Below are 24,245 nucleotides of genomic sequence, written 5' to 3'. Positions count from 1 at the left end.
ATTAGCTTACCGTCTTCTCCAGAGAGAGACAAGAAGATGGATACCAGTCTCCTCTCTGTGCGTTCAGTAGAAACTAAGCTATCTGGCTCCATGATTGTGCCTAGCTTAGCACAATGAATGGAAGCGGACATGACCGGGTAGCCTAGCCATTGTCCAACTAACACCTCTCCCGAAGGCTATCCGGTCATGTCCGCTTCCATTCATTGTGCTAAGCTAGGCTAACATGCAGCCAGATAGCTTTATACTGAACGCACAGAGAGGAAACTGGTATCTATCTTCTTGTCTCTCTCTCTGGAGAAGACGGTAAGCTAATTTCCCAAAATGTTGGAGTTTTCCTTTAAATAAAGGTTAAAAGCAAAGAAAGACTTGAGACTAAACCAAAGTCCTCTCTCTCTCTCTCTCTCTCTCTCCCTCCCTTCCCTCCCAGCACAAGCTGCAGTGGGAGGTGCGACAGCGCGAGGGGGAGATTGCGGAGCTGCAGAAGGCGCTGGGCGACATGCAGGTCTACCTCTTCCAGGAGAGGGAGCAGTCCCTGCGGCTCCATGCAGAGAACGACCGGCTCAAGATCAGGTGGCTTGTTGTTCCCCGGCAGATGTGCTCCTGTTTCGTAGGGCTGAGCCCAAAACGTTTGAATGTTCGGACCTTCGTTCGTTACGTTGGCATTCGAATTCTTAAATCAACATTTGAATTTTTTATTTTTTATAAAAAAAAAAATAGTTTTTATATATATATATTTTGTATGTGTCTATTCATTCTGTTTAAACCAATGGGGGTTTTCTTCACAGTTGCAGATAAAGATTAGGCTACACTAATATTATAGTATTAAAGCTGATATTCAAGAAAGTTGATTTAATAAAAAAATATATATACTAATTTAATCAGATTAATCACTTTATTCAAATTTTCTCCCTTTTCTGTGATTTTTCTCCCCATCCCAATTTACCTCTTGTGCCAATTCTCCCTCCCCTGTCCTGATCGTTGCTCGCATATGCCCCCCACTGGCCGGTTGTAGGGAGGATAGAAGCCTTGCATCACATGTCCCCTCCGATACATGTGGAGGCAGCCAGTCACATCTTTTCACCTGCCAGCGCGGACTCTCATTTGGCGAGGAGTAACGTGTAGGAGGGTCACACTGCCCCCGCCATTTTCCTGGCTTTGCTGTGCAGGCGCCCTGACCGACCTGTAGGAGTCGCTGTTTACAACGTCCAGATTACAACCCATTGACTTCCCACCCGCTAACTCTGCCAATTGAGTTAGTATGACGGCCGGCCCAAGCCGGAGGCAACGCCGACAGCCGGATTCGAACCCGGTGTCTCTTGCGTTGGTGACGAGCGCAATGTCCGCTGCGCCACCCAGCCGCCCTAAATAAACACTTTTTTGATATATAATTTTTTTTAAATTATTTTAAAATTATTATTAAAAACGAAGGTTTGAACGTGCGTTCGAAAAACCCTGACGAAGTTTGAAGCCCAAAAACAGGCTTCTGGGACAGCCCTACCTGTTCGTTCTCCCTGCTCCGCTGTGTGTTTCTGATACAGGAAGGCGCCAATTAATGTTTAAAGTAACACAAAAAAATATAGTCCCGGGCAACATACAAAAAATTTTCATGGGCAGAGATGGGGGTTATAATCTTAATCTTAAAAGGGTAATTGAATTTAAAACAACCTATTGTCCGTACTACTCTCAAAAGCAAGTGCATCTCAGTTTGTGGGGTATCCATTTGGAATGGCCTTGATGTAGCAATAAAAACAAGTACTATTGAAATGTTTAAATGTAGATATAAACAGGAATGATTGGACAAATATAAATTAGAGGAGCTTGAAAATAATGTCAACTAGTATTTATTTATTTATCTTTTGCTGTAGTGGATAGGTATATTATTTTTGATATTGATAGATAACTTATTACATATTAATATGATATTGTAAGGAAGGGGCAGGACCAGATAAGCTTTGCTTCTTTCTGTCCCTTCTCGAACAAAACCATTTGTCTTGAGCTATGTTGACAATTGCTTCCATGTCTAGGAAGATATATTTTATTTTATTTGTATTTGTATTTGTATTTTATTTAGTATTTTATTTTATTTATTTTATTTTTTGGTCAAATCAAAGATCAACTGTACGTTGAAAAAACAAAGAAAAGTTCCATGGCATGGAGAAGGCCGATTGAGGCCGAAACATGTTTTTTTTTTTTTATTGTTCTAAAAATGAACTAAGCGAATTATTAAAGCTTTTTTATACACGAAGAGTGTCTGGAACTTCTTTGTTTTTTCAACTGGCTCCCCTATATCCAAAGAGCACCTTCAAAAACACTGGATTCACACCTTCCTGTTCAACTGTACGTGTTTTTGTCTCACTAGAGAGCTGGAGGACAGGAAGAAGATCCAGCACCTCTTGTCGGCGCCGGTGGGGCCCGACGCCGGGGAGATCACATACTTCCACAGAGACCCTCCGCATAAGGTAGATGGATTAAAGGCCCGATCTGTAATCCACACTAATGGGTAGTCCCACCACCACCACAGGTTTCAAATGGAACTGCAGAGCTGCGTTTCCACCGACATCACCCTGAACTTTTAGTCCCACCAGGAACTATATTTCAGAGTACTTTCTTTTAGCCCCAGGAACTATATTTCAGGGTACTTTATTTTAGCCCCAGGAACTATATTTCAGGGTACTTTATTTTAGCCCCAGGAACTATATTTCAGGGTACTTTCTTTTAGCCCCAGGAACTATATTTCAGGGTACTTTATTTTAGCCCCAGGAACTATATTTCAGGGTACTTTCTTTTAGCCCCAGGAACTATATTTCAGGGTACTTTATTTGAGCCCCAGGAACTATATTTCAGGGTACTTTATTTTAGCCCCAGGTACTATATTTCAGGGTACTTTATTTTAGCCCCAGGAACTATATTTCAGGGTACTTTATTTTAGCCCCAGGAACTATATTTCAGGGTAGATTTATTTTAGCCCCAGGAACTATATTTCAGGGTACTTTATTTTAGCCCCAGGAACTATATTTCAGGGTACTTTATTTTAGCCCCAGGTACTATATTTCAGGGTACTTTATTTTAGCCCCAGGAACTATATTTCAGGGTAGATTTATTTTAGCCCCAGGAACTATATTTCACTGTACTTTCTTTTAGTCCCAGGAACTATATTTCACTGTACTTTATTTTAGCCCCAGGAACTATATTTCACTGTACTTTCTTTTAGTCCCAGGAACTATATTTCACTGTACTTTATTTTAGCCCCAGGAACTCTGTGTTCACCTCAAAACAATTTGTATTGCAGCAAAATTGGATCGTCAAGCACATTCTTCTTCGTTTTTTTTATATCGATACCTGCTGTCCCTGTATCAGTATAATATTGCCATGCTAAATATCACAATATATTGATTTAGTATACTCTGCCTTACAGTAGGTTAACAAAGTTTCAAAAAGCACATTTTAATGAATTTTTTCAAAAATGCCTGTTAATATTGGATGTTGACTGTTTAAATGACCAATATGTGATTGCTGTATTTGCTGTATTTCAGGTCACTGTCTCACAGAAGAAGTATGATCCCCACATTCAGGAACATCTCTCTCTCAGACCCACAAAACCAAGACCGGGATCCAGTAAAGGTTAATTTCACTACTTTCAGGCTTAAACCAACAACACCACCCATAGTTGGTTAGAAAGTGCACTGCAGTCTTAACTCATTCACTGCCAACGACGAGTATACTCGTTATTAGGCGCCAATCGTTGAACACCAACAACGAGTATACTCGTTATTTGATCGTTATTTCTTTTATTCTATATTTCTATTCATTATAGGCACACGGACTCTGGGGTTAACATGGGGAATCCTCATGAGAATGTAAAAGTGCAATACCGGCCACATCACGCTAGACGGCGGTATCGAGCACCCTTTTTACCCTTGTATCTTTCTCTGTGGGACGGCCCCAGGTCTCCGTTTTCATGTTTCCTTGTCGGGCGAGGGCAGCCGTTCTGCCGGTTCCATCGAAGCGCGTCAAATATCTCCGATCCATATGTTGTGGTTGTGGTGGATTATGCCGTCGACGAAATGGACATTGGATATACCAGATGGCGATCAAACAATTGGAATATTATTTTTGGAATACTCCTGGCCACAGGTAAGGACGATTTGACGTCAATTTTTGCTTGATCCTGCAATGCTTTCATACCGATCGGGGCTGATAACAGTTTTTAGTGTTCAATGCGAATGCCGTTACTGACAATCAAATAATCAGAAACGCCGCCCCCCCCCCCCCCCCCCCCCCCCCCGTTCATGCATTCATGATGGGACATAATAGCTATATGATATAGATTTGATTTTGGGATAATAGCGTGTACAGGCAAGACATGGCAACGTCTATAGTGGAATCGACATATAGGGCTTTAACTCAGAATTTCATGAATTACCCTAGACCGCTCTAAAACCATACTTATAGGAACATATGGATGGAAAAATGTATTCTTTCTCACATATTGAACGATAGATAGGTCATGTCAAATGGGCCATAGCTATAATATAGTTATAGCTCTACAAACAAGATGACTCAGTCCTATATTTTAACGTGTGGCAATGCGACCACAGGGCGATGGCTAATCCCCGGCGCTGAATGAGTTAAAGGTAAAGGGGCTTAGTGGGGCAATATTCTATGTGCGTCATTGGTAGTCAGCCAGTCAACTCCAACTGATGAATCTTAGATAGTGTCTATTACATTATCATATCTTACTTGTTGACTGTAAAAAAATAAATAAAAAAGATGTGAATCAAAGGCTCTTGCTGTCATGGTTGGATGGCTGTCATGGTTGGATTGCTGTTATGGTTGGATGGCTGTTATGGTTGGATGGCTGTTATGGTTGGAGCAGACTAATAAAACGTATGACTCACTTTGACACCAGCGTTGTAAAGACTGCATTCCCCTGCATTTAACACGAGCCCTATTTGCATGTTCTTGGTGTCTAGGGAGTCATGTATTCCCAGTGTCCGAAATATTGTGTCTGTTACTAGGCTTGAGTAAATTGCAATGAACCAAAGGAGAATGTAAAAAATTACCAGACAGGAAAAATTGCCACTGAGCTCATTCAGCACCATCTTGAGATCATGTGTATAAAAAAGGGTTTGGCCGGGTTGGTGCTAGCAGAGCTGTTTATTACCAGGGGTTGGCCGGGTTGGTGCTAGCAGAAGGCACGTGCACACATAGAGACCAAGGGGTGCTTGAGCACCTGCCCTTTTGAGCCTCATAAAAAAGTGCCCTTTACCGTTACGCATATAGACTGCCCTTCCAACTGAAACATGTCAGGATAGAATAAAAATATTAGGTAAGGAGAGAGAGATGCCCCATATTCCATTGCAGTTTGCGTGGCCTCCTCAGCGTGCCTCTCCGCGGACCTATATATTTTATGCATAGCGTGGGTGGTGGTGGTGGTGATGATGATGATAGAAACCGCTGTGGCGCATACAGTTGAATGCTGGTATTACACTCACTGAGGGACACGAAGAAGTCAAGTCCGATGGGATTAGGGAATCTCAAATACAAATCGGGATTGGAATAAAAAAATGCATTTATATTAAACAATACAGAATATACAGCACTTCTTGGGGTCTGTAGGGTAAGCACTTATTCCCTCCCCCCTGAACATTTATGGAGGTGTATGGGCCTTTTAAGTCAGTGATAAAAGTGTCTTTCAAGGATAAGTGAGCTCCTGCACTGATTATTATAGTTCAATATTTGATCACCAAAACCCCCCAAAAAGCATAAAAAGGGCGCCCCCCCGCCTGAAAAGAGCCCTTAAAAATCGGGCTTGCGCGCTGCGCGCGCTTGGTTAAAACACACACAGGTAAAGTGCCCTTTTCAGCCTTTGACCACCTGCCCCTCTAAAGTCCTGTGCACGTCCCTGGCTAGCAGAGCTATTTATTACCTGGGTTTGGCCAGGTTGGAAAGCCACAGACACTCTAGAACTCTTCTTGAAACCTCACTGTCCAAACTCTAATAAAAGTAAAATGTTTGCTTACTGGTTTAAGTAAACTATTTGATAGCATTTTCTAGGGCTGTCCCCGACTAAGGATTTGGATAGTCGACTATGATTGGCCAAAATTTGCCGTTAGTCGACTATTAGTCGACATAAAAAATAAAAAAAAGTATTATTTTTTATATATATATTTTTTTTTCATTCCATTTGGGCTGTGGGGTGCTTAATGTCTAAAGGAGTCGACTGAAGGCTTCTTGTCCTCTGCAAAAGCATGCAATTGGTCCACTGATGGATACATCTTGATATTTGTCTAGTCTAGTGTGTTCATTAGATGGGTGAAATCCTCTTTCAGTGCCTCTGTGCCTGTTTTCGTAGGCAGTTACTGTAGCCTCTGGTATGTGTGCCATTAGCATTAGCCACGCTTCTAGGCCTCTTTTCTTTTGGAAAGAATGATTAAAAAAAAATATATATATATTTTTTTTATAATATATATATATTTTTTTTGTATTCGACTAAGAGGTTGGCAGTCGACTACGGCTCCTTTCGACCGAGTAATAGGGGTCACCCCTAGCATTTTCCATCCTTGCTGAGCGAGTGGTTTGGACAAAAGGAATTAAAGGCAGGTCTCTTATAGACGCCGGCCTGTCCCTATAAGCCGGTTGTCTATGGTGCACTCAAATCTGTAGCACTCAAGTTCTTTCACAAACTGTTTGACAAACAAAATAAAAGCTTATGACAGCTAAATGCCTAAATGTAAATGTTATGTGTATCTGAACAGAGAGCAGCAGGAGAGCCAGATCAGTGAAATGGCTGGATGGGGAGTCTGCAGAGCAATACAAGAGGGACAACCAGACTTTATTACTACAGGTAAGAGTACTAAAAGACCAGCATACTTTATTACTACAGGTAAGAGTACTAAAAGACAAGCATACTTTATTACTACAGGTAAGAGTACTTTATTACTACAGGTAAGAGTACTAAAAGACAAGCATACTTTATTACTACAGGTAAGAGTACTTTATTACTACAGGTAAGAGTACTAAAAGACCAGCATACTTTATTACTACAGGTAAGAGTACTTTATTACTACAGGTAAGAGTACTAAAATACCAGCATACTTTATTACTACAGGTAAGAGTACTTTATTACTACAGGTAAGAGTACTAAAAGACCAGCATACTTTATTACTACAGGTAAGAGTACTTTATTACTACAGGTAAGAGTACTAAAAGACCAGCATACTTTATTACTACAGGTAAGAGTACTTTATTACTACAGGTAAGAGTACTAAAAGACCAGCATACTTTATTACTACAGGTAAGAGTACTAAAAGACCAGCATACTTTATTACTACAGGTAAGAGTACTAAAAGACAAGCATACTTTATTACTACAGGTAAGAGTACTAAAAGACAAGCATACTTTATTACTACAGGTAAGAGTACTAAAAGACAAGCATACTTTATTACTACAGGTAAGAGTACTAAAAGACAAGCATACTTTATTACTACAGGTAAGAGTACTAAAAGACCAGCGTACTTTATTACTACAGGTAAGAGTACTAAAAGACCAGCATACTTTATTACTACAGGTAAGAGTACTAAAAGACAAGCATACTTTATTACTACAGGTAAGTACTAAAAGACGAGCATACTTTATTACTACAGGTAAGAGTACTAAAAGACCAGCATACTTTATTACTACAGGGTAAGAGTACTAAAAGACCAGCATACTTTATTACTACAGGTAAGAGTACTAAAAGACAAGCATACTTTATTACTACAGGTAAGAGTACTAAAAGACAAGCATACTTTATTACTACAGGTAAGAGTACTAAAAGACCAGCATACTTTATTACTACAGGTAAGAGTACTAAAAGACAAGCATACTTTATTACTACAGATAAAGACACTAAAAGACCAGCATACTTTATTACTACAGATAAAGACACTAAAAGACCAGCATACTTTATTACTACAGGTAAGAGTACTTTATTACTACAGGTAAGAGTACTAAAAGACCAGCATACTTTATTACTACAGGTAAGAGTACTTTATTACTACAGGTAAGAGTACTAAAAGACCAGCATACTTTATTACTACAGATAAAGACACTAAAAGACCAGCATACTTTATTACTACAGGTAAGAGTACTAAAAGACCAGCATACTTTATTACTACAGGTAAGAGTACTAAAAGACCAGCATACTTTATTACTACAGGTAAGATTACTAAAAGACAAGCATACTTTATTACTACAGGTAAGAGTACTAAAAGACCAGCATACTTTATTACTACAGGTAAGAGTACTAAAAGACCAGCATACTTTATTAAGAGTACTAAAAGACCAGCATACTTTATTACTACAGGTAAGAGTACTAAAAGACGAGCATACTTTATTACTACAGGTAAGAGTACTAAAAGACCAGCATACTTTATTACTACAGGTAAGAGTACTAAAAGACCAGCATACTTTATTACTACAGGTAAGAGTACTTTATTACTACAGGTAAGAGTACTAAAAGACCAGCATACTTTATTACTACAGGTAAGAGTACTAAAAGACCAGCATACTTTATTACTACAGGTAAGATTACTAAAAGACAAGCATACTTTATTACTACAGGTAAGAGTACTAAAAGACAAGCATACTTTATTACTACAGGTAAGAGTACTAAAAGACCAGCATACTTTATTACTACAGGTAAGAGTACTAAAAGACCAGCATACTTTATTACTACAGGTAAGAGTACTAAAAGACCAGCATACTTTATTACTACAGGTAAGAGTACTTTATTACTACAGGTAAGAGTACTAAAAGACCAGCATACTTTATTACTACAGGTAAGAGTACTTTATTACTACAGGTAAGAGTACTAAAAGACCAGCATACTTTATTACTACAGGTAAGAGTACTTTATTACTACAGGTAAGAGTACTAAAAGACCAGCATACTTTATTACTACAGGTAAGAGTACTAAAAGACCAGCATACTTTATTACTACAGGTAAGAGTACTAAAAGACCAGCATACTTTATTACTACAGGTAAGAGTACTAAAAGACCAGCATACTTTATTACTACAGGTAAGAGTACTAAAAGACCAGCATACTTTATTACTACAGGTAAGAGTACTAAAAGACCAGCATACTTTATTACTACAGATAAAGACACTAAAAGACAAGCATACTTTATTACTACAGGTAAGAGTACTAAAAGACAAGCATACTTTATTACTACAGGTAAGAGTACTAAAAGACCAGCATACTTTATTACTACAGGTAAGAGTACTAAAAGACCAGCATACTTTATTACTACAGGTAAGAGTACTAAAAGACCAGCATACTTTATTACTACAGATAAAGACACTAAAAGACAAGCATACTTTATTACTACAGGTAAGAGTACTAAAAGACAAGCATACTTTATTACTACAGGTAAGAGTACTAAAAGACCAGCATACTTTATTACTACAGGTAAGAGTACTAAAAGACAAGCATACTTTATTACTACAGGTAAGAGTACTAAAAGACAAGCATACTTTATTACTACAGGTAAGAGTACTTTATTACTACAGGTAAGAGTACTAAAAGACCAGCATACTTTATTACTACAGGTAAGAGTACTTTATTACTACAGGTAAGAGTACTAAAATACCAGCATACTTTATTACTACAGGTAAGAGTACTTTATTACTACAGGTAAGAGTACTAAAAGACCAGCATACTTTATTACTACAGGTAAGAGTACTTTATTACTACAGGTAAGAGTACTAAAAGACCAGCATACTTTATTACTACAGGTAAGAGTACTTTATTACTACAGGTAAGAGTACTAAAAGACCAGCATACTTTATTACTACAGGTAAGAGTACTAAAAGACCAGCATACTTTATTACTACAGGTAAGAGTACTAAAAGACAAGCATACTTTATTACTACAGGTAAGAGTACTAAAAGACAAGCATACTTTATTACTACAGGTAAGAGTACTAAAAGACAAGCATACTTTATTACTACAGGTAAGAGTACTTTATTACTACAGGTAAGAGTACTAAAAGACCAGCATACTTTATTACTACAGGTAAGAGTACTAAAAGACAAGCATACTTTATTACTACAGGTAAGAGTACTAAAAGACAAGCATACTTTATTACTACAGGTAAGAGTACTAAAAGACAAGCATACTTTATTACTACAGGTAAGAGTACTTTATTACTACAGGTAAGAGTACTAAAAGACCAGCATACTTTATTACTACAGGTAAGAGTACTAAAAGACAAGCATACTTTATTACTACAGGTAAGAGTACTAAAAGGCAAGCATACTTTATTACTACAGGGTAAGAGTAATAAAAGACAAGCATACTTTATTACTACAGGTAAGAGTACTTTATTACTACAGGTAAGAGTACTAAAAGACCAGCATACTTTATTACTACAGGTAAGAGTACTTTATTACTACAGGTAAGAGTACTAAAATACCAGCATACTTTATTACTACAGGTAAGAGTACTTTATTACTACAGGTAAGAGTACTAAAAGACCAGCATACTTTATTACTACAGGTAAGAGTACTTTATTACTACAGGTAAGAGTACTAAAAGACCAGCATACTTTATTACTACAGGTAAGAGTACTTTATTACTACAGGTAAGAGTACTAAAAGACCAGCATACTTTATTACTACAGGTAAGAGTACTTTATTACTACAGGTAAGAGTACTAAAAGACCAGCATACTTTATTACTACAGGTAAGAGTACTAAAAGACAAGCATACTTTATTACTACAGGTAAGAGTACTAAAAGACAAGCATACTTTATTACTACAGGTAAGATTACTAAAAGACAAGCATACTTTATTACTACAGGTAAGAGTACTAAAAGACAAGCATACTTTATTACTACAGGTAAGAGTACTAAAAGACAAGCATACTTTATTACTACAGGTAAGAGTACTAAAAGACAAGCATACTTTATTACTACAGGTAAGAGTACTAAAAGACAAGCATACTTTATTACTACAGGTAAGAGTACTAAAAGACAAGCATACTTTATTACTACAGGTAAGTACTAAAAGACGAGCATACTTTATTACTACAGGTAAGAGTACTAAAAGACCAGCATACTTTATTACTACAGGTAAGAGTACTAAAAGACCAGCATACTTTATTACTACAGGGTAAGAGTACTAAAAGACCAGCATACTTTATTACTACAGGTAAGATTACTAAAAGACAAGCATACTTTATTACTACAGGTAAGAGTACTAAAAGACCAGCATACTTTATTACTACAGGTAAGAGTACTAAAAGACCAGCATACTTTATTACTACAGGTAAGAGTACTAAAAGACAAGCATACTTTATTACTACAGGTAAGAGTACTAAAAGACAAGCATACTTTATTACTACAGGTAAGAGTACTAAAAGACCAGCATACTTTATTACTACAGGTAAGAGTACTAAAAGACCAGCATACTTTATTACTACAGATAAAGACACTAAAAGACCAGCATACTTTATTACTACAGGTAAGAGTACTAAAAGACAAGCATACTTTGACATTGATTTAATTGAGTACAGAGCATTAGATCTTTAGAGAGCAGAGCAGTATTAGATCTTTAGAGAGCAGAGCAGCATTAGATCTTTAGAGAGCAGAGCAGCATTAGATATTTAGAGAGCAGAGCAGTATTAGATATTTAGAGAGCAGAGCCGTATTAGATCTTTAGAGAGCAGAGCAGTATTAGATCTTTGGAGAGCAGAGCAGTATTATATTTTTAGAGTCCAGCAGCATTAGATCTTTAGAGAGCAGAGCAGCATTAGATCTTTAGAGTGCAGAGCAGTATTAGATCTTTAGAGAGCAGAGCAGTATTATATCTTTAGAGAGCAGAGCAGCATTAGATCTTTAGAGAGCAGAGCAGTATTAGATCTTTAGAGAGCAGAGCAGCATTAGATCTTTAGAGTGCAGAGCAGTATTAGATCTTTAGAGAGCAGAGCAGTATTATATCTTTAGAGAGCAGAGCAGCATTAGATCTTTAGAGTGCAGAGCAGTATTAGATCTTTAGAGAGCAGAGCAGTATTAGATCTTTAGAGTGCAGAGCAGTATTAGATCTTTAGAGAGCAGAGCAGTATTAGATCTTTAGAGTGCAGAGCAGTATTAGATCTTTAGAAAGCAGAGGAGTATTAGATCTTTAGAGAGCAGCAGCATTAGATCTTTAGAGAGCAGAGCAGTATTAGATCTTTAGAGAGCAGAGCAGTATTAGATCTTTAGAGAGCAGAGCAGTATTAGATCTTTAGAGATCAGAGCCGTATTAGATCTTTAGAGAGCAGAGCAGTATTAGATCTTTAGAGAGCAGAGCAGTATTAGATCTTTAGAGAGCAGAGCAGTATTAGATCTTTAGAGAGCAGAGCAGTATTAGATCTTTAGAGAGCAGAGCAGTATTAGATCTTTAGAGAGCAGAGCAGTATTAGATCTTTATAGAGCAGCAGCATTAGATCTTTAGAGAGCAGAGCAGTATTAGATCTTTAGAGAGCAGAGCAGCATTAGATCTTTAGAGTGCAGAGCAGTATTAGATCTTTAGAGAGCAGAGCAGTATTAGATCTTTATAGAGCAGCAGCATTAGATCTTTAGAGAGCAGAGCAGTATTAGATCTTTAGAGAGCAGAGCAGCATTAGATCTTTAGAGAGCAGAGCTGTATTAGATCTTTAGAGAGCAGAGCAGTATTGCATATTTAGAGAGCAGAGCAGTATTAGATATTTAGAGAGCAGAGCAGTATTAGATCTTTAGTAGGGCTGTCAAAATGAATGCTTTAACTCTGGAGATTAATTTAAATTATTTAAAGCGTTAAAAAAATGAATCTAGATTAAATCAAATCAAATGTATTTGTAAGGCCCGACAACACACGTTAATGTCCCCATGGTTCGGACACGTCTTCTTTAAACAAGTCAAGAAGAAACATCACAATAAGTCAAGAACAAAACAAGAACACCATAAGGTCCAACAAATTTAAAATAAATGCAAAATAAATGAATGAATGCAAACGCTCCCAGACATACCCCACGCGAAGGTAAGGAAAAACTCACTAAAACCTAGCAATAGGAAAAAATGCACCACAGGCAGTGTGGAGGAGAGAAACCTTAGAAGGGCCATTCAAGGGGGGGATCTCCCTTCTTAGATGTCGGTGATAGTAGTGTTGCAGACTGGCAATTGGTAAGCATGCACTCATGTGTGTAGTTAATTAATCTATGGAGTGAAACATTTTCAACGTTCTGAACTTTCAGCAGTATCTTTGCTTGTTGTTTTTTTTGCATCGACTCGTGCACCTTTTCTGTCCGCCTTCCAGGTGGAGGCGCTGCAGGCTCAGATGGAGGAGCAGACGCGTCTCGCCAAAGAGCAGGTGGAGTCGCTGCTGGAGGACCGGAGGATCCACGTGGAGGAGGGCCAGGTGCAGCAGCAGAGAGACCAGGAGCGCTTAACGGAAATGAGCGACAAGTACGATACAAGACTACACCTTCCTCAGGGTTCGCACAAGGTCCTTGAAGTGCTTAAAGTGCTTGATTTTTGAAAGAAAAAAATTGTCGACGCCTGGAATTCCTTGAAAACAGTAAAAATTTTAACAAGGTGCTTAAAAAGTCCTTGAAATTCAAATCATTGTAGTTTTGTTCGTAAAACCTCTCTCTCCCCAAAGGTATCTGCCAGTGCAGGTGGGTGACTGTCACTCAAAGCGCATTGCGAGTATGGGCGGAGCCCAGCCAAAAAACAGCGTGGGTTTTGTAAGGGGAGAAAGTGGTGCACCAAAGTACTTGATTAAAAATACAAAAAACAATGAATTTAATTGAAAAAAAACGTACAGATGTGTTCCATAGACTCACCGGAATAGTGTAAAATTGCCCAAATAGTGAAAGAAATAGCTAAATAGTTCCCCTTTAACAAAATGCTACTTCCGTGGGCGGCTAGGTGGTGTAGTGGGCAAGGCACTCACCACCAGTGTGGAGACGCTAGGATTCGCGTGTTCGAATCCAGCTCTCCACATTGTTTTCAGTTTAGCTGGTCGTTCATACTAATACACATTGGCCGTATTACGGGGAGGGAAAACTGATGGGTGGGGATCGAACGTTGTGAACAAGCGACTCCTACAGGTCGGTTGGTGCGCCTGCGCAGTAGAATCAGGAAGTGTCGGGGGCAGCGTGAGCCTCCCACGCGTTACTCCTCGCCACTGAGAGATCGAGCTGCGCAGGTGAAAAGATGCGACTGCTGTTACCTCAAGTACCGGAGGGGACTTGTGCTTTGTATGACTTAGTCCACATTGCAGCCGGCTTGTGGGAGGCAAGAAACAGCGTTCGTGACAGGGGAGGGTTGAATTGGATGATACGAAATTGGGATGGGAGAAAAATATAGAAAAATGGGAGAAAAAGTGGATCAAAAAAAAAAAAAAAAAATGCTACTTCCCTGCACGTGTGCACTGCAGAGAGAGAGAGAGAGAGGTGTGTCTCTCCCGTGTGGGTAACGCCTGGCTCCTCTCCCCCCCCCCTCATGGCTCCTCCTCCTCCCCCTCATGGCCCCTCCTCCTCCCTCATCATGGCTCCTCCCCCTCCCCCCTCAGGCTCCAGAGGATCCAGAACCTGCTCTACCAGAGCACCAAGGACTTCCTGCAGATGAAGTTCGACATGCGGGCTCAGCAGAAGGGCTGGATGGTGGAGAAGGACCGTCTGCTGAGGGACCTGGACTCCTGCCAGGAGCGTCTGAGGAGAGGAGGAGGTGGCGGGGGCGGCGGCAGGGACCACCCCGTGGGGCCCGCCGGTCTGAGGCCACACGCCGGTACCACCGGCCTGCACCTCACCCACCAACCACAGCAGAACCACAAGGAGGCGCTCAGGGTAGGTCCACCGGTTATCACCACACCCAGTTATCACTAGGGATGTTCGATGTTGGCATTTTTACCGATATACTGATATTGTCCAACTCCTAATTTCCGATACCGATATATGGCAAAAATATATAATAATTTGAAAACCGATACCGATCATTTCCGATATTATATTTCAATGCCAATATCGGCCGATAATATCGGACATCCCCAGTTATCACCACACCCGTTATCACCACACCCTGTTATCACCACCCAGTTATCACCACACCCGTTATCACCACACCCGTTATCACCACACCCGTTATCACCACCCAGTTATCACCACACCCGTTATCACCACACCCTGTTATCACCACCCAGTTATCACCACACCCGTTATCACCACGGTTATCACCACACCGGTTATCACCACACACTGGTTATCACCATACCCCGGTTATCACCACACCGGTTATCACCACACACTGGTTATCACCATACCCCGGTTATCACCACACCGGTTATCACCACCACGGTTATCACAACACCCGGTTATCACCACCACGGTTATCACCACACCGGTTATCACCACCCAGTTATCACCACACCCGTTATCACCACACCCTGTTATCACCACCCAGTTATCACCACACCCGTTATCACCACGGTTATCACCACACCGGTTATCACCACACACTGGTTATCACCATACCCCGGTTATCACCACACCGGTTATCACCACACACTGGTTATCACCATACCCCGGTTATCACCACACCGGTTATCACCACCACGGTTATCACAACACCCGGTTATCACCACCACGGTTATCACCACACACTGGTTATCACCATACCCCGGTTATCACCACACCGGTTATCACCACCACGGTTATCACCACACCGGTTATCACCACCACGGTTATCACAACACCCGGTTATCACCACCACGGTTATCACCACACCGGTTATCACCACACACTGGTTATCACCATACCCCGGTTATCACCACACCGGTTATCACCACACCGGTTATCACCACCACGGTTATCACCACACACCGGTTATCACAACACCGGTTATCACCACACCCGTTATCACCACCCGTTATCACCACACCAGTTATCACCACCCGTTATCACCACACCCGTTATCACCACACCCGTTATCACCACCCAGTTATCACCACCACGGTTATCACCACACCAGTTATCACCACCCGTTATCACCACACCCGTTATCACCACACCCGTTATCACCACCCGTTATCACCACACCAGTTATCACCACCCGTTATCACCACACCCGTTATCACCACCCAGTTATCACCACCACGGTTATCACCACCCAGTTATCACCACCACGGTTATCACCACACCGGTTATCACCACCACGGTTATCACCACACCGGTTATCACAACACCGGTTATCACCACACCCGTTATCACCACCCGTTATCACCACACCAGTTATCACCACCCGTTATCACCACACCCGTTATCACCACACCAGTTATCACCACCCAGTTATCACCACCCGTTATCACCACCCAGTTATCACCACACCCGTTATCACCACACAGTTTATCACCACCCGTCATGTTGCAGAGAGAAAACACACTACAGGTCACGGTTATCACCTAGGGTTCACACAAGGTCCTTGAAGTGCTTAAAGTGCTTGATTTTTTACCAAAAAAAGTCCAGGCCTGGAATTCCTTGAAAACAGTGCTTAAAAAGTCCTTGAAATTCAAATCAACCATTCGCATTGAAAGTTTTGTTCATCCATGATAACATTGTTCTGACTCAAGAAATGGATTTTTTTTAAATTTAAAGTGTAACTAATTGTGGGAAATTGGTTTTAAGCCATAAATATCGGATCAGATTTTTTTTTATATATATAAAAACAGCATTTCAAAGTGAATTGTATCCTTTTAAATGCCCTTTTTAAAATGAAAAATAGTGCTTGGAAAAGTACATGAAAGTCCTTGAATTTCATTTAGCAATGTCTGTGGGAACCGTGATCACCACACCGATTATCACCATACAGTCATGTTGGAGAGAGAAAACATTATTATACAGGCCTGGCACCAAAATGACATTTCATGCCATTTCACTGCGGCAGACAAAAATGTCCCCAACGTCAGAATCAAAACCGTAGTCTTTGAATTGTTGCGGGGGCAATTCTATTCATAACATTACAACATTGACCATAATTCACACGGTGGCCATTTTGCTAACAGTGTGGGGAGGATACCGACTTGAGTCAAGTCAAGAGTTTTATTTGTCACGGCTTACAAGTAGGGATGTCCGATATTATCGGCCGATATCGGCATTCAAATGTGATATCGGAAAATATCGGTATCGGTTTTCAATTTTAATTTTTATTTAATTTTTTACATTTCTATAACCTTTATTTACCCAGGCAAGCAAGTAAGAACAAATTCAGATTTTACTTATTGTCAAAAGTATGCATAATGTTGTGTTAATTCCACAATAAGAGATATGTAATGTTAATTACCTGAAATTATTCCATTTTTGGGGGGGGAAACCCTGCATATATCGGTATCGGTTGATATCGGTATCGGAAATTAAGAATTGGACAATATCGGTATATCGGTATCGGTAAAAAAGCCAATATCGAGCATCCCTACATACAAGGCATACAGTGAAATGCGGGTGGTCATGCTTGCAGCGATTGTGCAATAATACAAGTAATAAGAATAAGACATAACAGGTATAATGTACATAAAGTTTAAAATGCATGGTAAAAGACATGCTAAGGTCCTGCGATAATGCAATACAGTGTTAGCTATGATGAGGCACTGGGTCTTATGTACACTACTATACAATACTATACTATACAATATACAGTTATATATATATCCCTATGCTATCTTGCTATATCCATCTATTGCTATACAAGAACCACTCCCGTTCTTTATTTTTTTATTTACATTTTTTATAAAGTAAAGTGACCTTTTTCATTTTGTAAAGTGACCAGGATTGTAAAGTGTAAAGGATGACATAAGAGCAAAATGGCCACCGTGTGAATATGGTCAATGGGAGTAATTTGAGGATTTTCTTTTTGTAAGAAGGCTCTTGGTTTTTGGTTTGAGAGTGTACTACTGTCTGACCAAACGGCATTATACGACTTCCCGCTTGTCCTCTTTACGAGTCAATAAATAGTTGTATTATTTTGTGGCCTAGTTAAAAGTGTGTCCCCCTCCCCAGGGGTTACAGGAGGATCTGAAGCAGGCCCATCGCCTGGCCGAGATGTACCGGGAGCAGTGCGTCACTCTGGAGACGGACCTGTCCAAGGTCCGGGAGGAGGAGGACGTGGGCAGAGAGATATTCAAGGTACACGGCGGGGTGTGAGTCGTGCTTATTGTGTCATCAAGATTCCCAGACGAGGTGTGTGTGTGTGTTAAGCGCCGCTACCTATAACGTTTGTTTTGTACCGCATACATACACCCAAGTCACCCAAACACAACTGCCTCTTTGAACTGCTGCGGCAAGCGATACCGGAGCCTCATGGCCGGTACAGAGAGACTCGGAAGGAGCTTCTATCCCCAGGGCCCGGGAGTTCAACACTTGTAATCCCTATCTGATTGGATCAGATTTGTATTAATTCATTTCAACTCATTATGAATTGAAAATGCGGGGGCCTTGATTTAGGGTTGGGCATCGTTTGGATTTGAACTATTCCGGTTCCGATTCCGATTCTCCATTTCGATTCCTGTTCTAAACGATTCTCGATTCCGATTATTTGAGGTGCCGGTCAAAACAGGTCACAGCTTATTTCGCAGGAGATTTTTTTATTTTTTTTTTGAAAAATCTTAAATTTTTTCATGCTATCCACATTGTCAGTTGACTTGATACAGTTTAATTTGGTTGCTGTACTGTAACTAGGGTATTAATTAACAAAGTTAAAATTTTTTTTTTTTTTTTTTAAGAATCGAAATTAAGAATCGAAATACAAATATGAACCGGAAGTTAGGAACCAGTTCCTATTAGAACCGGTTCTCGGTGCCCAACCCTAGCCCTGATGTAAGACCAAAAGTCTTTCTCTGGTCAGCAACCCTTTAACAATTGTGTGTATTGAGCTGTGCTGTACTGTACTGTACCCATTCTGCAATCTGTTCATTAACATTTTCAATCAATCAATAGGGATTCAATGTTTTGATCTCCTGGGCAGGCCATCATCACGATGCTCAATGACACTATGTAACAACCCATCATCTACACTCACAGCACACACATCCACATGTACACACTCACTTTAAATAAACACTCACCTTACTTTACTCACTTTAGACACTTTTAACACACTTTATATTTATTGGTAAAGAGATTTGCACTACAATTCATACCTCATTGCACCTCACCCTAAGTTTGTACCTCATCCCATTTCTGCATTGTACCTCACTGCAACACTTTTTTTTACGTACTTTTGACTTTTTCTATTTTATACTTTTTATCCATTTTCTACGTAGCACACTCCCAGGGGCTCATACAGGAAAAAAGCATTTCATGATAAAGTATTCTGTATTTTACTATGACAACTAATAAACCAACTTGAACTTGAACAATACTGTGTGTGTGCGCGCTCGCATGCATGTGTGTGTGCGTGTAATATACAAGATGGCCGCGCTCAACGTAAACCCAATCCTGTTCTGCAGGACCGGTCAGACAAAATGGCGAGTCGTCTTCAGCTGATGACGCAGCGGTACAAAGCGCTGGAGACGAGGAGGACCATGGAGGCGGAGGGCTACAGGACGGACATCAAGCAGCTCGGGCAGAAGCTCAAAAACGTAGAAAAACAACTCTGCAAGGTAATAAACTAGGGATGTCCCGGTCGCGTCTATTCGAAAGGCAACCGGTTCATGCTTCCGCGTTCGCGTTTTGCACTCTGATTGGCGACTGCTGTTTCTGGTCGTACCAATCGTGTGACGGCAAGTTCTTTCGCCGGTTAAGCTTATGCACTCTTTCGAAGTTGGTTAAGGTTAGAGTTTGTCTTAGAGCAGGGCGATAGAACGCCAGCCCTGATTCTAAACTCTAACCTTAACCACCTTCGAAAGAGTCGCCTAAGCTTAACCGGTGATAAACTAGGCGTTAGGTAGTTTGCTGCTGTTCGAGGCGGAAATGGGCGTGTCACGCGATTGGGCGCACATGTCACATGACCAGAAACGTCAGTGGCCAATCAGATCGCGACCAGAAACGTCAGTGGCCAATCAGAGCGCAAAACGCGAACGCGGAAGCATACATCCGTTAGGATAAGAATAGACTCGTCCCGGTCGCATTTTTTTGCTCCCGATCATGTGATTTTTCCCGATTCGATCTTTCGGCAATGCGTTAACACTTTCAGCGCCAGCCATTATCTCCATCCTTGTAGTCAATGGGCCACGCTTTAAAAGATAGGCATTTTCACTGTGTCATGATGTTTGTAGAGCTATATCTGTAACTGAGGGGTACAATTCCCTGACTGTATTGAATAAGTATGGTATCATTAAACCACTACTGTCTTATGTACATTACTACTGGCCATACAGTGAGTACACAGGTATATGAGATGAACACTTCCACAATGACACGGTTCCACAACAAATCTTGGTTAGAATAATATTATATTACATTACTTTACTTAGAGTCGCGCTTGTAAGGCGAAAAATGTGCATGAATAGATCAAGAGCGTAAGTCCATTAGAATATTACGCAGGAGATAATGAATACCACCTGTATTATAGGAATTAGGAATTATATCTATGGTACACTAGTAGGGCAGCGGGAGATACTAGTAGGGTCCCTCCGGTTGTAGGCCAGCAGGGGAGAGGATTTGTCGGTAACGAAAGTCTGGGTCAACGAAGAATAAGGAGACTCCAAGTACAGGAGACAGTGCAATAATCTCTTGATCCGCAGACGAACAACAGCTATTCTCCGGTATGCAGCTCCGCATGGAAGAAAGCTAGCCAGCCTCAGGCGTCCTAGAGGCGGGCTCGACGTTGCTCCTCACAGGGTAAATCCCACACAATTGTGGGTGTAGACGATTCTCCGCTCCATCAGATACAGGACCAAAGCAAATATAATCCAGCCGAAAAGGGCTCTGTAGTCGTCGGGTAGGTTATCCAGTGTACATATCCACGCGGTCCTCGTCTAGGGCTCCTCGGATGACGGCACCAGGTTAAGCCGCCCAGCCTGGATAAGCACACTAGCTAGGTATGAGGAAGCGTTGGTAATGCTGGTCACTGTAGAACGGTAGCCGCACAATACACTATACTTAAATAGACTATTACTGAATAATAGAATAGGTCGAACTCGACGGTACAGCGTTAAACTCTGATACTTCAGCTATTAGTTCGCACGCGGTCTCAAGGCTCTATTTCGGGGCAAAAACGGGCCCACTTCACAGCACGTTGTATCGTGGTGTGAGGCTTCAACTTATTGGGTAACATACTTCTGTATTCACCTGCGCCGTATTTATACGTTAGGTGAACAATCTAGTACCAGCCTTATTTCTGTCTCGTATTCTTGCGCAGAGCCGATCATGTTCAGGCATGTCTTTGGCGGTGACTTTGAACTAGACCTTGGGGGTATGGCCGTGGCGCCTAAGGGATCGCTGTCCAATAGGAGAACAAAATATTATGGTCTGTACTAGGTAAAAGGGATATTCCGTGTATATGTACAAAGAATACACAAGGGATATCAGACGATATACAAATACTATGCAATATATATCAAGTAATAAATATATATATTCGGTTTAATCTGATCCTTCGTAACAATATCTATATTCTATATTATAGCTATGGAGACAATACTATGGCTCATTTGACAGTCACTATCTCTCGTCCAACATGTAAAAAATACTAAAATGTTTCATGTATATGTTTGCGTGTTATCCCGTGGTCAATATTGTATAGTTTCAGAGTGATCCTGGCTCATTCCTGGAAGCTGCGTTATGGAGCGCTATGTGAATTTTGCTAAAGGCGTTCGCGTTGCTCGCCTGAACAGTGGACACGTTACTATGTCTTTTTTTTATCCACTTTTTCTCCCTATTTTTCAATTTTTCTCCCATCCCAATTTCGCCTTGCCAATTCTCCCTTCAATTCTTCCCTCCCCTGTCTCGAACGTTGCTAGACTATGCCTCCCACTGGTCGGCTGTAGTGAGGATATAAGCCTTGCATCACGTGTCCCCTCCGGTACACAAGGAGGCAGCCGTCGCATCTTTTCACCTGTACAGCGCGATCTCTCAGTGGCGAGGAGTAACGTGTGGGAGGCTCACGCTGCCCCCGATACTTCCTGATTCTGCTGTACAGGCGCACCAACCGACCTGTAGGAGTCGCTGTCCACAACGTCCAATCCCCACCCACCGGCTTTCCCACCCCTAACACTGCCAATTGTGTTAGTATGACGACCGGCCAAGCCGGTAGCAACACCGAGAGCTGGGCTCGATACCAGCATCTCCTGTGTTAGTGGCGAGCGCCTTGCCCACTGCGCCACTCAGCCGCCCGACATGTTACTATTTCCAAATCAAAGGTATATAATTGGTATTATGTTTCATCATGAATGCATCAAGGTGGGGGGGGGGGGGTCGTTTTTTGATGCTCTGATCGTCAGCAACGATACATTTAAGATGAGGTCGGACTCGGCACTGACAGATTTGTGTTCATTGTGCTGCTTTTATAAAGCCTCAAATGACGGCTTACAATATTTCATGAAAGCAAAGTGTTTAGTTTGTCTAAGATTTAAAAGGGTTTAAACTTTACACCACTGACAAAGTTGAACAAAGTGCTGTACAAGTCCCACAACATTAAAAAAAAAAATTATAATTATTATTATAATTTTTTTTATCTCGAAGCTTCGAATTTAAATCGAATCTCGGCCCCGAAGCTTCGAATTCCAAAAAAATATCCGAAGGTCAGCCCTAGTAAACATGGTGCTGAAACGTCTGTTAGTCTGGGTAAACATGGTGCTGAAACTTCTGCCCCGAACGCAGCCGAGTTGACGACCCTTACCCTGCAGCTAGTCTGTTTCAGTCCAGGAGCGTACGATGCGATGCTGACTGACTAGCCAGGAGCGTATGATGCGATGCTGACTGACTAGCCAGGAGCGTACGATGCGATGCTGACTGACTAGCCAGGAGCGTACGATGCGATGCTGACTAGCCAGGAGCGTACGATGCGATGCTGACTAGCCAGGAGCGTATGATGCGATGCTGACTGACTAGCCAGGAGCGTACGATGCGATGCTGACTGACTAGCCAGGAGCGTACGATGCGATGCTGACTAGCCAGGAGCGTACAATACGATGCTGACTGACTAGCCAGGAGTGTACGATGCGATGCTGACTGACTAGCCAGGCGTGTACGATGCGATGCTGACTAGCCAGGAGCGTACGATGCGATGCTGACTAGCCAGGAGCGTACAATACGATGCTGACTGACTAGCCAGGAGTGTACGATGCGATGCTGACTGACTAGCCAGGCGTGTACGATGCGATGCTAACTAGCCAGAAGTGTACGATGCGATGCTGACTAGCCAGGAGCATACGATGCGATGCTGACTAGCCAGGAGCATACGATGCGATGCTGACTAGCCAGGAGCATACAATACGATGCTGACTGACTAGCCAGGAGCGTACAATACGATGCTGACTGACTAGCCAGGAGCGTACAATACGATGCTGACTGACTAGCCAGGAGCATACAATGCGATGCTGACTGACTGACTAGCCAGGATTCGAACGGGGGCTGATAGAGATGGTATTAAAGATAGTTGCCTAAAATCAACCACTCCTGCGTCTATGTGTCTTCATTCACCTGGTCTTGCTCTCTTGTGCTCTAGCTCACCCAGAACGTGGGCCCTAACCAGGACCTGGCCATCCTACACGAGGTGCGTCAGACCAACACCAGGACCAAGATTGTGCAGGGGGAGATAATGAAACTGAAGGCTAAGATCTACGGCCTGGAGAACGACCTGCGCTTCTGCTGACGGTGGACAGCTTTACCCAACGTTGTTTTTGTATATTGTGGAGGTTGTGCAAGGTTCAACCCAGTTCAGACATGATGCACTGGCATCGGAAGCGGAGTCGGTACCTGGGTGTCGGACTGTGGCTGTCAAAATTACAACCAAACATTTTGAAACTTTGTTTTCTCCTACCGAGGTAACTTTCTACTTTATATCTTGCCATGAAACTTAGACTTGACTGCTTTTTGTATATTTTTGCTTTTGATCAATAAAGATGTGTTTTGTTATTTATCAATGCGGCAGTTTTCGGTTTAAAATCGATTAATCGTGCAGCCCTACATCCCGGTAATGACTGTTGGATTCACCCCCGACTGCAAACACACAGACATTTACATTTAGTCATTTAGCTGACTTACACGTTCTGTACGACGAGTCACCAGGAAGGGCACAAATCTATCCG

The 24,245-nt window shown here is 41.5% G+C and overlaps 1 protein-coding gene across 1 annotated transcript in view; it reads left to right on the top strand.

The window, feature by feature from the left end:
* Positions 1-24,002, top strand: part of ccdc77 (coiled-coil domain containing 77) — a gene marked incomplete at its 5' end in the record, with an annotated part of 59,064 nt that extends 35,062 nt beyond the window's left edge. Inside the window, 9 exons of the mRNA XM_084334503.1 lie at positions 428-570; positions 2,360-2,459; positions 3,534-3,621; positions 6,759-6,847; positions 13,320-13,468; positions 14,580-14,853; positions 18,055-18,180; positions 19,503-19,655; positions 23,663-24,002. Of these exons, the coding sequence (XP_084190629.1) occupies positions 428-570; positions 2,360-2,459; positions 3,534-3,621; positions 6,759-6,847; positions 13,320-13,468; positions 14,580-14,853; positions 18,055-18,180; positions 19,503-19,655; positions 23,663-23,809 (1,269 nt within the window). The 3' untranslated portion in view covers positions 23,810-24,002. The remainder of the gene's footprint in view (positions 1-427; positions 571-2,359; positions 2,460-3,533; positions 3,622-6,758; positions 6,848-13,319; positions 13,469-14,579; positions 14,854-18,054; positions 18,181-19,502; positions 19,656-23,662) is intronic.
* Between the last annotated feature and the right edge of the window lie 243 nt (positions 24,003-24,245).

The sequence above is a fragment of the Notolepis coatsorum genome (genome assembly GCF_963971535.1).
Source record: "Notolepis coatsorum genome assembly, chromosome: 18".
Classification (NCBI taxonomy): domain Eukaryota; kingdom Metazoa; phylum Chordata; class Actinopteri; order Aulopiformes; family Paralepididae; genus Notolepis; species Notolepis coatsorum.
This window is presented reverse-complemented; position numbering and strand designations above follow the sequence as displayed.